This window comes from Scyliorhinus torazame, chromosome 10 (genome assembly GCF_047496885.1).
Source record: "Scyliorhinus torazame isolate Kashiwa2021f chromosome 10, sScyTor2.1, whole genome shotgun sequence".
Taxonomy (NCBI): domain Eukaryota; kingdom Metazoa; phylum Chordata; class Chondrichthyes; order Carcharhiniformes; family Scyliorhinidae; genus Scyliorhinus; species Scyliorhinus torazame.
This window is the reverse complement of record NC_092716.1, coordinates 2,763,697-2,777,487: the sequence shown is the minus strand read 5'-3', so window position 1 is coordinate 2,777,487 and position 13,791 is coordinate 2,763,697. Positions and strand designations below refer to the sequence as shown.

General features: G+C 55.2%; 1 protein-coding gene across 8 annotated transcripts in view; it reads right to left on the bottom strand.

Moving 5' to 3' along the window:
* LOC140430308 (Fanconi anemia core complex-associated protein 24-like) overlaps positions 1–13,791 on the bottom strand; it is a 400,826-nt gene that overhangs the window by 144,461 nt on the left and 242,574 nt on the right. For all 8 annotated transcript variants that reach the window (XM_072517750.1, XM_072517741.1, XM_072517747.1 and 5 more), the window contains one exon: positions 843–916. In XM_072517750.1, coding sequence (XP_072373851.1) covers positions 843–916 — 74 coding nt within the window. The remainder of the gene's footprint in view (positions 1–842; positions 917–13,791) is intronic.

Sequence of the window (13,791 nt, the reverse complement as noted above, 5' to 3'; positions counted from 1 at the left end):
CTCCACTGAGTGGTACTACGCTCCGTATGCTTCACCCGATGTCTGTGTATTTTCATTGTGTATCTATCGTTTGTCCTAGTTTTTCATGTATGCAATGATCTGTCTGGACTGTATGCAGACCAATACTTCTCACCGTATCTCGGTACACGTGACAATAAATCTGCCCAGACTGTATCCATGGCAGCACCAGTAATCACCTGTACCATCTCCATGTTCACAAGAGACCGGATGCACCCACGCCAGAGCCAGCAGGCTAGTCCCAGTCCTGCTGGAGGTCGCACTGCTACAGCAATGACAGATCAGCAGAGAATCACTAACTCCCTGGCACCTCTCCATGTGCCCTGTGCATCAGCTTCACTAACCCACCTACCCTGGGTAAAATGAGGGGCCAGGTGCGTTATCTTTCTGCAAGGAGATTATGGCAGGACATCACCTGGCAGCTGCACACAAGCACCTTCAGGGAAGAGTCAATGGTCAGTCATCAGGGCCCGTTCCAGGGGCACTGAGGCCCATTGTTGGGCCCTTACCACTGGTCAGGGTCAAAATGCAGACCCTTCCTGGCTTCTACAGCTCAATATCACAGAGAGCTATGTACTGACTGATTTAACAGAGGACTAGTTCAAACTTCAATTCTCAACACCTAAGTAGTTCCTCACAAGAACCCGTGCAGCTCAGACACAAGTGGCATTGTGAGTCAGGTAGAATTGCTGGAGTCACTCGGTCGGACAACAATCTCACATCTTATTCAAAACTTGACAACATTTTTTATTAAATACTAAAGTTCTGGGATACAAGATGAGATTATTTGTGGTCGGCTCAAAAAATATAAAAGCAATACTCACTCAAACAAAACAACTGCGAAGGACTGCACCAATCGATAAAAAGCATGTTCGGAGATACACTTGGAATGGCATCGCTGGAGAGAGATAGAGAGAGAGAGAGAGAGAGAGGGAGGGAGGGAGGGAGGGAGAGAGAGAGAGAGAAACAAAGAGAGAGATAGAGAGAGAGAGAGAGGGAGGGAGGGAGAGTGAGAGAGAGAGAGATAGAGAGAGGGAGGGAGGGAGGGAGAAAGAGACAGAGATAGAGATAGAGAGAGAGAGGGTGAGGGAGGGAGGGAGAGAGAGACAGAGAGAGACAGAGAGAGAGATAGAGAGAGAGAGAGACAAAGAGAGAGATAGAGAGAGAGAGAGAGGGAGGGAGGGAGAGAGGCAGAGAGAGAGAGGAAAGGAGGGAGGGAGAGAGAGAGAGACAGAGAGAGAGATAGAGGGAGGGAGGGAGGGAGAAAGAGACAGAGAGAGAGATAGGGAGAGAGAGGGTGAGGGAGGGAGGGAGAGAGAGACAGAGAGAGACAGAGAGAGAGATAGAGAGAGAGAGAGGGAGGGAGAGAGAGAGACAGAGAGAGACAGAGAGAGAGATAGAGAGAGAGAGGGAGGGAGAGAGAGACAGAGAGAGACAGAGAGAGAGATAGAGAGAGAGAGGGAGGGAGAGAGAGAGAGACAGAGAGAGAGGTAGAGAGCGAGAGAGAGGGAGGGAGAGAGAGAGAGAGGGAGGGAGAGAGAGAGAGACAGAGAGAGAGGTAGAGAGCGACAGAGAGGGAGGGAGAGAGAGAGAGGGAGGGAGAGAGAGAGAGAGGGAGGGAGAGATAGAGAGAGAGAGAGTTACATCTCATTGAACAAATACAAGATTTTATTATGGCTTTCATAATCTAGAATTCTCCACCACCATTTGATTTGGCACATTTATTATCAGCTCAGTGATAAGAGTGTTTAAGTGCTTTACAGGCAGTGCCAAGCAGTAGCTGCTGTAATGTAGGAAACATCGTCACCAATTTACACACAGCAAGATTCCACAGGCAGCAACATGATCTTGACCAAATTATCTGTTTTTGTGATGTTGATGAAAGGACAAATATTGACCAGGACCCTGCTGCCCTTCACACTGCCCGCCTGCCCTTCAAACTGCCCGCCTGCCCTTCAAACTGCCCTGCTGCCCTTCAAACTGCCCTCCTGCCCTTCAAACTGCCCTCCTGCACTTCAAACTGCCCTCCTGCCCTTCAAACTGCCCTCCTGCCCTTCAAACTGCCCGCCTGCCCTTCACACTGCCCGCCTGCCCTTCACACTGCCCGCCTGCCCTTCAAACTGCCCGTCTGCCCTTCACACTGCCCGCCTGCCCTTCACACTGCCCGCCTGCCCTTCACACTGCCCGCCTGCCCTTCACACTGCCCGCCTGCCCTTCAAACTGCCCGTCTGCCCTTCACACTGCCCGCCTGCCCTTCACACTGCCCGCCTGCCCTTCACACTGCCCGCCTGCCCTTCAAACTGCCCGCCTGCCCTTCAAACTGCCCGCCTGCCCTTCAAACTGCCCGCCTGCCCTTCACACTGCCCGCCTGCCCTTCAAACTGCCCTCCTGCCCTTCAAACTGCCCTCCTGCCCTTCAAACTGCCCGTCTGCCCTTCACACTGCCCGCCTGCCCTTCACACTGCCCGCCTGCCCTTCAAACTGCCCTCCTGCCCTTCAAACTGCCCTGCTGCCCTTCAAACTGCCCTGCTGCCCTTCAAACTGCCCTCCTGCCCTTCAAACTGCCCTCCTGCCCTTCAAACTGCCCGCCTGCCCTTCAAACTGCCCTCCTGCCCTTCAAACTGCCCTCCTGCCCTTCACACTGCCCTCCTGCCCTTCAAACTGCCCTCCTGCCCTTCAAACTGCCCTCCTGCCCTTCAAACTGCCCTGCTGCCCTTCAAACTGCCCTCCTGCCCTTCAAACTGCCCTCCTGCCCTTCAAACTGCCCTCCTGCCCTTCAAACTGCCCTGCTGCCCTTCAAACTGCCCTCCTGCCCTTCAAACTGCCCTCCTGCCCTTCAAAACTGCTCCAGGGGATCTTTCATGGCCATACAAGCAGACAGATGAAGCCTCGGTTTAATATCTCATCCAAAGACAACACCTCTGACAGTGCGGCCCTCCCTCAGTACTTACCCTCTGACAGTGCGGCACTCCCTCAGTACTTACCCTCTGACAGTGCGGCACTCCCTCAGTACTGACCCTCTGACAGTGCGGCACTCCCTCAGTGCTGACCCTCTGACAGTGCGGCAGTCCCTCAGTACTGACCCTCTGACAGTGCAGCACTCCCTCAGTACTGACCCTCTGACAGTGCGGAACTCCCTCAGCACTGACCCTCTGACAGTGCGGAACTCCCTCAGTACTGACCCTCTGACAGTGCGGCACTCCCTCAGTACTGACCCTCTGACAGTGCGGCACTCCCTCAGTACTGACCCTCTGACAGTGCAACACTCCCTCAGTACTGACCCTCTGACAGTGCGGTGCTCCCTCAGTACTGACCCTCTGACAGTGCAGCACTCCCTCAGTACTGACCCTCTGACAGTGCGGAGCTCCCTCAGTACTGACCTTCTGACAGTGCAGCACTCCCTCAGTACTGACCCTCTGACAGTGCAGCACTCCGTCAGTACTGACCCTCTGACAGTGCAGCACTCCCTCAGTACTGACCCTCTGACAGTGCGGCACTCCCTCAATACTGACCCTCTGACAGTGCGGCGCTCCCTCAGTACTGACCCTCTGACAGTGCGGAGCTCCCTCAGTACTGACCCTCTGACAGTGCAGCACTCCCTCAGTACTGACCCTCTGACAGTGCAGCACTCCCTCAGTACTGACCCTCTGACAGTGCGGCACTCCCTCAATACTGACCCTCTGACAGTGCGGCACTCCCTCAGTACTGACCCTCTGATAGTGCGGCACTCCCTCAGTACTGACCCTCTGACAGTGCGGCACTCCCTCAATACTGACCCTCTGACAGTGCGGCACTCCCTCAGTACTGACCCTCTGACAGTGCGGAGCTCCCTCAGTACTGACCCTCTGACAGTGTGGCGCTCCCTCGGTACTGACCCTCTGACAGTGTGGCACTCCCTCAGTACTGACCCTCTGACAGTGTGGCGCTCCCTCGGTACTGACCCTCTGACAGTGCGGCACTCCCTCAGTACTGACCCTCTGACAGTGCGGTGCTCCCTCAGTACCGAACGAGTGACCAACTGCCCAGATTTGAAGGGATGTCCCGTATTTTGATTGTTCTGTGTCTGTTTTTTTAAATTTTTTATAAATATTTTTTATTAAGGTTTTTTAACAACACAATTTTTTTCACCCCCCCGTAACAAAATAACGCAAATTGTCCCTGAGCAAGATATATACATGGCAAGATGGTATATTTACATAGCTTTATACACTGGCTCTTGGCTGCGCGTACCGTTTCCCCCCACCCTCCATGCTATCTCCCGCTCGTCCATCCCCTCAGACAGTCTCTCGTCCCCCCCCCCCCCCGCCCCCAGGGTTGCTGCTGCTGCTGACCGACCTTCCTCTAACGCTCCGCGAGATAGTCTAGGAACGGTTGCCACCGCCTGTAGAACCCCTGCGCAGACCGTCTCAAGGCGAACTTAATCCTCTCCAACTTTATGAACCCAGCCATGTCGTTTATCCAGGCCTCCAGGCTGGGGGGCTTCGCCTCCTTCCACATTAGCAAGATCCTTCGCCGGGCTACTAGGGACGCAAAGGCCAGAATACCGGCCTCTTTCGCCTCCTGCACTCCCGGTTCGTCCACTACTCCAAATATTGCTAGCCCCCAGCTTGGCTTGACCCACCTGAGATATTGTTCCCGCGAATCCCCTCCAGAATCCCTCCAGTGCCGGGCATGACCAAAACATATGGACATGGTTCGCCGGGCTCCCTGAGCACCTTCCACATCTGTCCTCTACCCCAAAGAACCTACTCAACCTCGCCCCCGTCAAGTGCGCTCTGTGGACCACCTTAAATTGTATCAGGCTAAGCCTGGCACACAAGGAGGAGGAATTAACCCTACCCAGGGCGTCGGCCCATAGCCCTTCCTCAATCTCCTCCCCCAGCTCCTCCTCCCATTTACCTTTCAGTTCTTCTACCAGCGCTTCCCCCTCTTCTTTCATCTCTTGGTATATTTCCGACACCTTGCCCTCCCCGACCCATACCCCGAGATCACCATATCTTGAACTTCTTGTGCCGGGAGCAACGGAAATTCCCTCACCTGTCGCCTCACAAAAGCCCTCACCTGCATATATCTAAATGCATTTCCCGGGGGTAACTCAAATTTCTCTTCCAGTGCCCCCAGGTTCGCAAATGTCCCATCAATGAACAGGTCCCCCATTCTTCTTATCCCCGCCCGATGCCAGACTTGGAACCCCCCGTCCATCTTCCCTGGGACAAACCGGTGGTTACCCCTGATCGGGGACCACGCCGATGCTCCCATTGCACCCCTGTGCCTTCTCCACTGGCCCCAGATCTTTAGTGTTGCTGCCACCACCGGGCTTGTGGTGTATTTTGTCGGCGAGAGCGGCAGCGGTGCCGTTACCAACGCCCCCAGGTTTGTTCCTTTACAGGACGCCATCTCCATCCTCTTCCATGCCGCCCCCTCACCCTCCATAACCCACTTACGGACCATCACCACATTTGCTGCCCAGTAGTAACTCTCTAGGTTTGGCAAAGCCAACCCTCCTCAGTCCCTGTTGCGTTCCAAGAACCCTCTCCTAACCCTCGGGGTCTTATTTGCCCACACATACCCCATGATACTCCTACCTACTCTCTTGAAAAAGCCCTTGGTGATCACGATGGGGAGGCACTGAAACACAAACAAAAACCTCGGAAGGACCACCATTTTGACCGACTGCACCCTACCCGCCAACGAGAGCGGGAGCATGTCCCATCTTTTAAAATCCTCCTCCATTTGCTCCACCAACCTCGTCACATTCAGTTTATGTAGGGCCCCCCAACTTCTGGCTATCTGGATCCCCAGATACCGAAAACTCCTCTCCGCCCTCCTCAGCGGTAGGTCCCCTATCCCTCTTTCTTGGTCCCCTGCCTGTAATACAAAAAGCTCACTCTTCTCTACATTAAGCTTGTAGCCCGAGAACTCTCCAAACTCCTTCAGAGTCTGCATGACCTCCACCATCCCCTCCATTGGGTCCGCCACGTATAGCAGCAGGTCATCCGCATATAGCGATACCCGATGCTCCTCTCCCCCGCGGACTATCCCCCTCCATTTCTGAGACTCCCTAAGTGATATGGCCAAGGGTTCGATCGCCAATGCGAACAAGAGGGGGGACAGGGGGCACCCCTGTCTCATCCCTCGGTACAGCCGAAAGTACTCCGACCTCCGTCGGTTCATCACTACACTCGCCACCGGGGCGCTGTAAAGGAGCTTAACCCATCTAATAAACCCTCCCCCGAACCCAAACCTGCGCAATACCTCCCAGAGGTACTCCCACTCTACTCGGTCAAAGGCTTTTTCCGCGTCCATAGCTGCCACTATCTCCGCCTCTCCCTCCTCCGATGTCATCGTTATCACGTTTAAGAGCCGCCGCACATTGGTATTTAACTGCCTGCCCTTTACGAATCCCGTTTGGTCTTCGTGAATCACCCCCGGGACACAGTACTCAATCCTAGTGGCCAGTACCTTCGCCAATAGCTTAGCATCCACATTGAGGAGCGAAATCGGCCTGTACGATCCACATTGCTGTGGATCCTTGTCTCGCTTTAGAATCAGGGAGATTGTCGCCTCCAACATTGTCTGGGGCAAGGTTCCCTCCTCTCGTGCCTCGTTGAAGGTCCTCACTAGTAGCGGGGCCAGCAGGTCCACATATTTTCTATAGAATTCCACCGGGAACCCGTCCGGCCCCGGGGCCTTCCCCGCCTGCATGCTCCCCAAACCCTTACTCAACTCCTCCAACCCAATTGGTGCCCCCAAACCAACCGCCTCCTGCTCCTCCACCCTCGGGAACCCCAGCTGGTCCAGGAATCGCCTCATCCCCCCTTCCCCCCCTGGGGGCTGGGATCTGTACAGCTCTTCATAGAAGTCCTTAAATACCTTATTTATTTCCATTGCCCTTCGAACCGTGGCTCCCCTTCCATCTTTGATTCCCCCTATTTCCCTCGCTGCCGCCCTCTTACGGAGCTGGTGCGCCAGCATCCGACTAGCCTTTTCCCCGTACTCGTAAGTCGCCCCTTGCGCCTTCCTCCGCTGTGCCTCCGCCTTGCCCGTGGTCAGCAGGTCAAACTCCGTCTGGAGCCGTCGCCTTTCCCCAAGTAATCTTTCCTCCGGGGCCTCTGCGTATCTCCTGTCCACTCTCAAAATCTCCCCCACTAGCCTCTCCCTTTCCATTCCCTCTATCTTCTCCCTATGAGCCCTGATGGAGATCAGCTCGCCCCTGATCACCGCCTTCAACGCCTCCCATACCACCCCCACTCGCACCTCCCCGTTGTCGTTGGCCTCCAAGTACCTTTCAATACACCCCCTCACCTTCCCACACACCACCTCGTCCGCCAGCAGTCCCACATCCAGCCGCCACAACGGGCGTTGGTCCCTCTCCTCTCCCAGCTCCAGTTCCACCCAGTGCGGGGCATGGTCCGAAACGGCTATGGCCGAATACTCCATCCCCCCAACTCTCGGGATGAGCGCCCTGCCCAGAACAAAGAAATCTATCCGGGAGTAAGCCTTATGCACGTGGGAGAAAAAAGAAAATTCCCTGGCCTGCTGCCTTGCAAACCGCCATGGGTCCACTCCCCCCATCTGATCCATAAACCCCCTAAGTACCTTGGCCGCCGCCGGCCTCCTTCCCGTCCTTGATCTGGAGCGGTCCAGTGCTGGGTCCAGCACCGTATTGAAATCCCCTCCCATTATCAGGCCTCCTATCTCCAGGTCCGGAATGCGCCCCAACATGCGCTTCATGAATCCAGCATCATCCCAGTTCGGGGCGTATACATTTACCAACACCACCCACGTCCCTTGCAACCTACCGCTCACCATCACATATCTCCCTCCATTATCCACTACGATAGTCTTGGCCTCAAATGACACCCGCTTTCCCACCAGAATTGCCACCCCTCTATTCTTTGCGTCCAATCCCGAGTGAAATACCTGTCCTACCCATCCCTTTCTTAACCTGACCTGGTCCGCCACCTTCAGGTGTGTCTCTTGGAGCATTGCCACGTCTGCCTTCAGTCCCTTCAAGTGCGCGAACACTCAAGCCCGCTTCACCGGCCCATTCAGCCCCTCACGTTCCACGTTATCAGCCGGATTGGAGGGACTCTCACCACCACACCCCCCCCCCCGCCGACTAGCCATCTCCTTTTCTGGGCCGGTCCCTTGTCCGCGTCTCCCTCACTCTCCAGTCCGCCAGCTGGGGGACCCCCGTCCCAGCCACCTCTTCTGTGTCCCGTTCTCTTTCAGCCAGTGCAGCAGCAACCCTTTCCCCCCCCCCCCCCCTTCCCCCCCTCCCTCCTCCCCCCCCCCCCCGCTAGATCCCCGTCTAGCTTTTTTGCTCCCCCCATATCCCTTCCGTAAGTCAGCTGACACCTGCTGACCCCGGCTTCCCCCGCCATCCCTTTAACCCCCCCCGTGTAGGAATCTCCCAATCAATGTACATTCCTTTGTTCCCCTTCCCGCCTTTTTTTGCCGCGCGCGGGAAAGACAACCCCGCGCTTTCCAAAGCCTGCCCCGCCCCCCATGGCGCAGCTCCTGTCGTGGCCTTGTCCCTCTCCCCCAGCCCATATATCCTTTCCTGCGCGGGGTTGACCCTCTATGTACAACAACCGTCATGCTTCAACCCTCAAACACCCCCCTCCCACACAAACCCTCAATTAGAGTCCAATTTTTCAGTTAGTATAAAGGTCCACGCCTCTTCGGGCGTTTCGAAGTAGTGGTGTTGGCCATTATGTGTAACCCACAGTCGCGCTGGCTGCAACATTCCAAATTTCACTCCTTTCCGATGCAGCACCGCTTTGGCCCGGTTGAAACCCGCTCTCCGCTTAGCGACCTCCGCGCTCCAGTCCGGGTATATTCTGATCTCCGCATTGTCCCACTTGCTGCTCCGCTCCTTCTTGGCCCATTTCAGGACCCTCTCTCTGTCCGTAAACCGGTGAAATCTCACCACCATCGACCTTGGCGGCTCTTTTGCCTTGGGCTTCCTCGCCAGCACCCGGTGTGCCCCGTCCAGCTCCAGCAATCTCAGGGGGGCCTCCGCACCCATCAGCGTCCCGATCATTGTGCCCGCATATGCCGCGGCATCGGCCCCCTCCACTCCTTCTGGGAGACCCAGGATCCTCAAGTTGTTTCTCCTTGATCTGTTCTCCAGGTCTTCGAGTCTTCCCGCCCACGTCTTGTGCAGCGCCTCGTGCCGCCCCACTCTCTCCGCCAGGCCCACGAGCTCGTCGTCGTTCTCACTCACTTTTTCCTGGGTCTCCTGAATCTTCACCTCTTGGGCTTTCTGGTTGCTCCAAGTTTTTCCACCATGGCCAGTATAGGCGCCACCATCTCCTTGCGCAGCTCCTCGAAGCAGCCCTTGATGAACTCTTTCATCTCCTCACTGTCTGTGGGCGCCGCCATATTGTTTTTTTCTTCTTTCTTCTCCCGCTGCTCCAAGGCCGCTTTCCTCGCTGTTTCACTGCGGGTCCGGTCCACGCAGGTCTGTATGGTTCCTCCGTTCTTCCCCACGGGTTGGTTTTTTTTTTACAGGTCCGTTGGGGCTCCATTAGCGGGCCCAAAAGTCCGTTTCTGCGGGAGCTGCCGACTCGCGCGGCTTAGCTCCGCATCGCCGCGACCCGGAAGTCTTCTGTGTCTGTTAAGGAACACCTTTTGTCGCTTTATTTCCCGGACAGCCTGCGGGAGACGGAGACTCTGCTTTCCTTTGTGATAATAATAATCTTGTCACAAGTAGGCTTACATTAACACTGCAATGAAGTTCCTGTGAAAAGCCCCTAGTCGCCACATTCCGGCGCCTGTTCGGGTACACGGAGGGAGAATTCAGAATGACTAATTCATCTAACAGCACGTCTTTCAGGACTTGTTGGAGGAAACCGGAGCACCCGGAGGAATCCCACGCAGACACGGGGAGAACGTGCAGACTCCGCACAGACAGTGACCCAAGCCGGGAATCAAACCTGGGACCCTGGAGCAGTGATGCAACAGTGCTAACCACTGTGCTACCGTGCTGCCCATGAGCATGTGTAGTCCTGGCTTTGGCCACCGGAGGGAGTTATTGTCATCAGCAACCCCTCCCCAACACTTAAGGGCACCCTCCAGCACCAGCTCCCATTCCCCATTTGGCCACCAGCACTCCCCCCCCCCCCCCCCCCCCCCCCCCACCAACACACCTCCTGGTTCAGGTCAGTTTATTTGACTTGTTAAAAGTTGGTCACTGTGACCGTGTCAGCTTGTTCCTTACGCTGACAGCCTGGAGAAGGATTTGAACCCAGAACCTGTGACTCAGAGGTGTGAGTAACAGCTGGTCTGCAGAAGCCAGTGATCACCGTCTATACCAGCAGAGGGCAACCTGCAGTCCGGATGCCCATCGGGGTCCTGAGTACGGCCCACACAAGACATTCTGTTGACCGTCGCCCACACGCACGGACGCCACATTCCGGTGATTTCCAATCGCGTAGTTTTTTTCTGACCGGTCTGACTGAAGCGATACACACGTGAAGCGAGGACAGGTGAAGCAAGGACACGTGAAGCGAGGACACGTGAAGCGAGGACAGGTGAAGCGAGGACACGTGAAGCGAGGACACGTGAAGTGATACAGACATGAAGCAAGGACAGGTGAAGCAAGGACAGGTGAAGCGAGGACAGGTGAAGCAAGGACAGGTGAAGCAAGGACAGGTGAAGCGAGGACAGGTGAAGCGAGGACACGTGAAGCAAGGACAGGTGAAGCAAGGACAGGTGAAGCAAGGACAGGTGAAGCAAGGACAGGTGAAGCAAGGACAGGTGAAGCGAGGACACGTGAAGCGAGGACAGGTGAAGCGAGGACACGTGAAGCAAGGACAGGTGAAGCGAGGACAGGTGAAGCAAGGACACGTGAAGCGATACAGACATGAAGCAAGGACAGGTGAAGCAAGGACAGGTGAAGCAAGGACACGTGAAGCAAGGACAGGTGAAGCAAGGACAGGTGAAGCGAGGACACGTGAAGCGAGGACACGTGAAGCGATACAGACATGAAGCAAGGACAGGTGAAGCAAGGACAGGTGAAGCAAGGACACGTGAAGCAAGGACAGGTGAAGCAAGGACAGGTGAAGCAAGGACAGGTGAAGCGAGGACACGTGAAGCAAGGACAGGTGAAGCAAGGACAGGTGAAGCAAGGACAGGTGAAGCGAGGACACGTGAAGCGAGGACAGGTGAAGCGAGGACACGTGAAGCAAGGACAGGTGAAGCAAGGACAGGTGAAGCGAGGACAGGTGAAGCAAGGACACGTGAAGCGATACAGACATGAAGCAAGGACAGGTGAAGCAAGGACAGGTGAAGCAAGGACACGTGAAGCAAGGACAGGTGAAGCAAGGACAGGTGAAGCGAGGACACGTGAAGCGAGGACACGTGAAGCGATACAGACATGAAGCAAGGACAGGTGAAGCAAGGACAGGTGAAGCAAGGACACGTGAAGCAAGGACAGGTGAAGCAAGGACAGGTGAAGCAAGGACAGGTGAAGCGAGGACAGGTGAAGCAAGGACACGTGAAGCGAGGACACGTGAAGCAAGGACAGGTGAAGCAAGGACAGGTGAAGCGAGGACACGTGAAGCGAGGACAGGTGAAGCGAGGACAGGTGAAGCGAGGACAGGTGAAGCGAGGACAGGTGAAGAGAGGTGCGTGCTGATTGCGCACACTGACGGTGACAGACTGTGCGCTCCCTCTGTGTCCAAAGTGTAAATATTTATTTTGTTTTCACCATTTGAAGCTGATGGTAGAAGAATTGATACATAAATGATGAAGCATTTTATGTAACTTAGGAAATATTCAGCATGTATTAAATTTCGTTCACGGAGTCACGGTCAGTGAACAAGCCACAGTTTCACTTATGTGGCACCGGGAAGGGACAGACGGTCAGTCCTGTGGCCACTGAGGGGAAGGACGGTCAGTCCTGTGGCCACTGAGGGGAAGGACGGTCAGTCCTGTGGCCACAGAGAGGATGGTCAGTCCTGCGGCCACAGAGAGGAAGGACGGTCAGTCCTGTGGCCACTGAGGGGAAGGACAGTCATTCCTGTGGCCACTGAGGGGAAGGATGGTCAATCCTGCGGCCACTGAGGGGAGGGACGGTCAGTCCTGTGGCCACAGAGAGGACGGTCAGTCCTGTGGCCACTGAGGGGAAGGACAGTCATTCCTGTGGCCACTGAGGGGAAGGACGGTCAGTCCTGTGGCCACTGAGGGAAAGGACGGTCAGTCCTGTGGCCACTGAGGGAAAGGACGGTCATTCCTGTGGCCACTGAGGGGAAGGACGGTCAGTCCTGTGGCCACTGAGGGGAAGGACGGTCAGTCCTGCGGCCACTGAGGGGAAGGACGGTCAGTCCTGTGGCCACAGAGGGGAAGGACGGTCAACAGAATGTCTTGTGTGGGCCGTACTCAGGACCCCAGTGGTCATTCCAAGGAATTCGGAACTCAGCTCACTTCCAAGGATTTTGGAACAGAGCTCACTTCCAAGGTGTTTGGAACACAGCTCACTTCCAAGGAATTCGGAACACAGCTCACTTCCAAGGAGTTCGGAACAGAGCTCATCGCCAAGGAGTTCAGAACACAGCTCACTTCCAAGGAGTTCGGAACAGAGCTCATCGCCAAGGAGTTCAGAACACAGCTCACTTCCAAGGAGTTCGGAACAGAGCTCATCGCCAAGGAGTTCGGAACACAGCTCACTTCCAAGGAGTTCGGAACACAGCTCACTTCCAAGGAGTTCGGAACAGAGCTCATCGCCAAGGAGTTCAGAACACAGCTCACTTCCAAGGAGTTCGGAACAGAGCTCATCGCCAAGGAGTTCAGAACACAGCTCACTTCCAAGGAGTTCGGAACAGAGCTCATCGCCAAGGAGTTCGGAACACAGCTCACTTCCAAGGAGTTCGGAACAGAGCTCATCTCCAAGGAGTTCAGAACACAGCTCACTTCCAAGGAGTTGGAACACAGCTCACTTCCAAGGAGTTGGAACTCAGCTCACTTCCAAGGAGTTCGGAACACAGCTCACTTCCAAGGAATTCAGAACTCAGCTCACTTCCCAGGAATTCGGAACTCAGCTCAGTTCCAAGGAATTCGGAACACAGCTCACTTCCAAGGAGTTGGAACACAGCTCACTTCCAAGGAGTTCGGAACACAGCTCACTTCCAAGGAATTCAGAACTCAGCTCACTTCCCAGGAATTCGGAACTCAGCTCAGTTCCAAGGAATTCGGAACACAGCTCACTTCCAAGGAGTTCGGAACACAGCTCACTTCCAAGGAGTTCGGAACTCAGCTCACTTCCAAGGAGTTGGAACTCAGCTCACTTCCAAGGAGTTCGGAACACAGCTCACTTCCAAGGAGTTGGCACTCAGCTCACTTCCAAGGAGTTCGGAACACAGCTCACTTCCAAGGAGTTGGGACACAGCTCACTTCCAAGGAATTCGGAACTCAGATCACTTCCAAAGAGTTCGGAACACCAAGGAGTTCGGAACGTAGTTCACTTCTATGGAGTTCGGAACAGAGCTCATCTCCAAGGAGTTGGAACACAGTTCACTTCCAAGGAATTCGGAACACAGCTCACTTCCAAGGAATTCGGAACACAGCTCACTTCCAAGGAATTCGGAACACAGCTCACTTCCAAGGAGTTCGGATCACAGCTCACTTCCAAGGAGTTGGAACACAGCTCACTTCCAAGGAATTCGGAACTCAGCTCACTTCCAAGGAGTTCGGAACACAGCTCACTTCCAAGGAGTTGGCACTCAGCTCACTTCCAAGGAGTTGGGACACAGCTCACTTCCAAGGA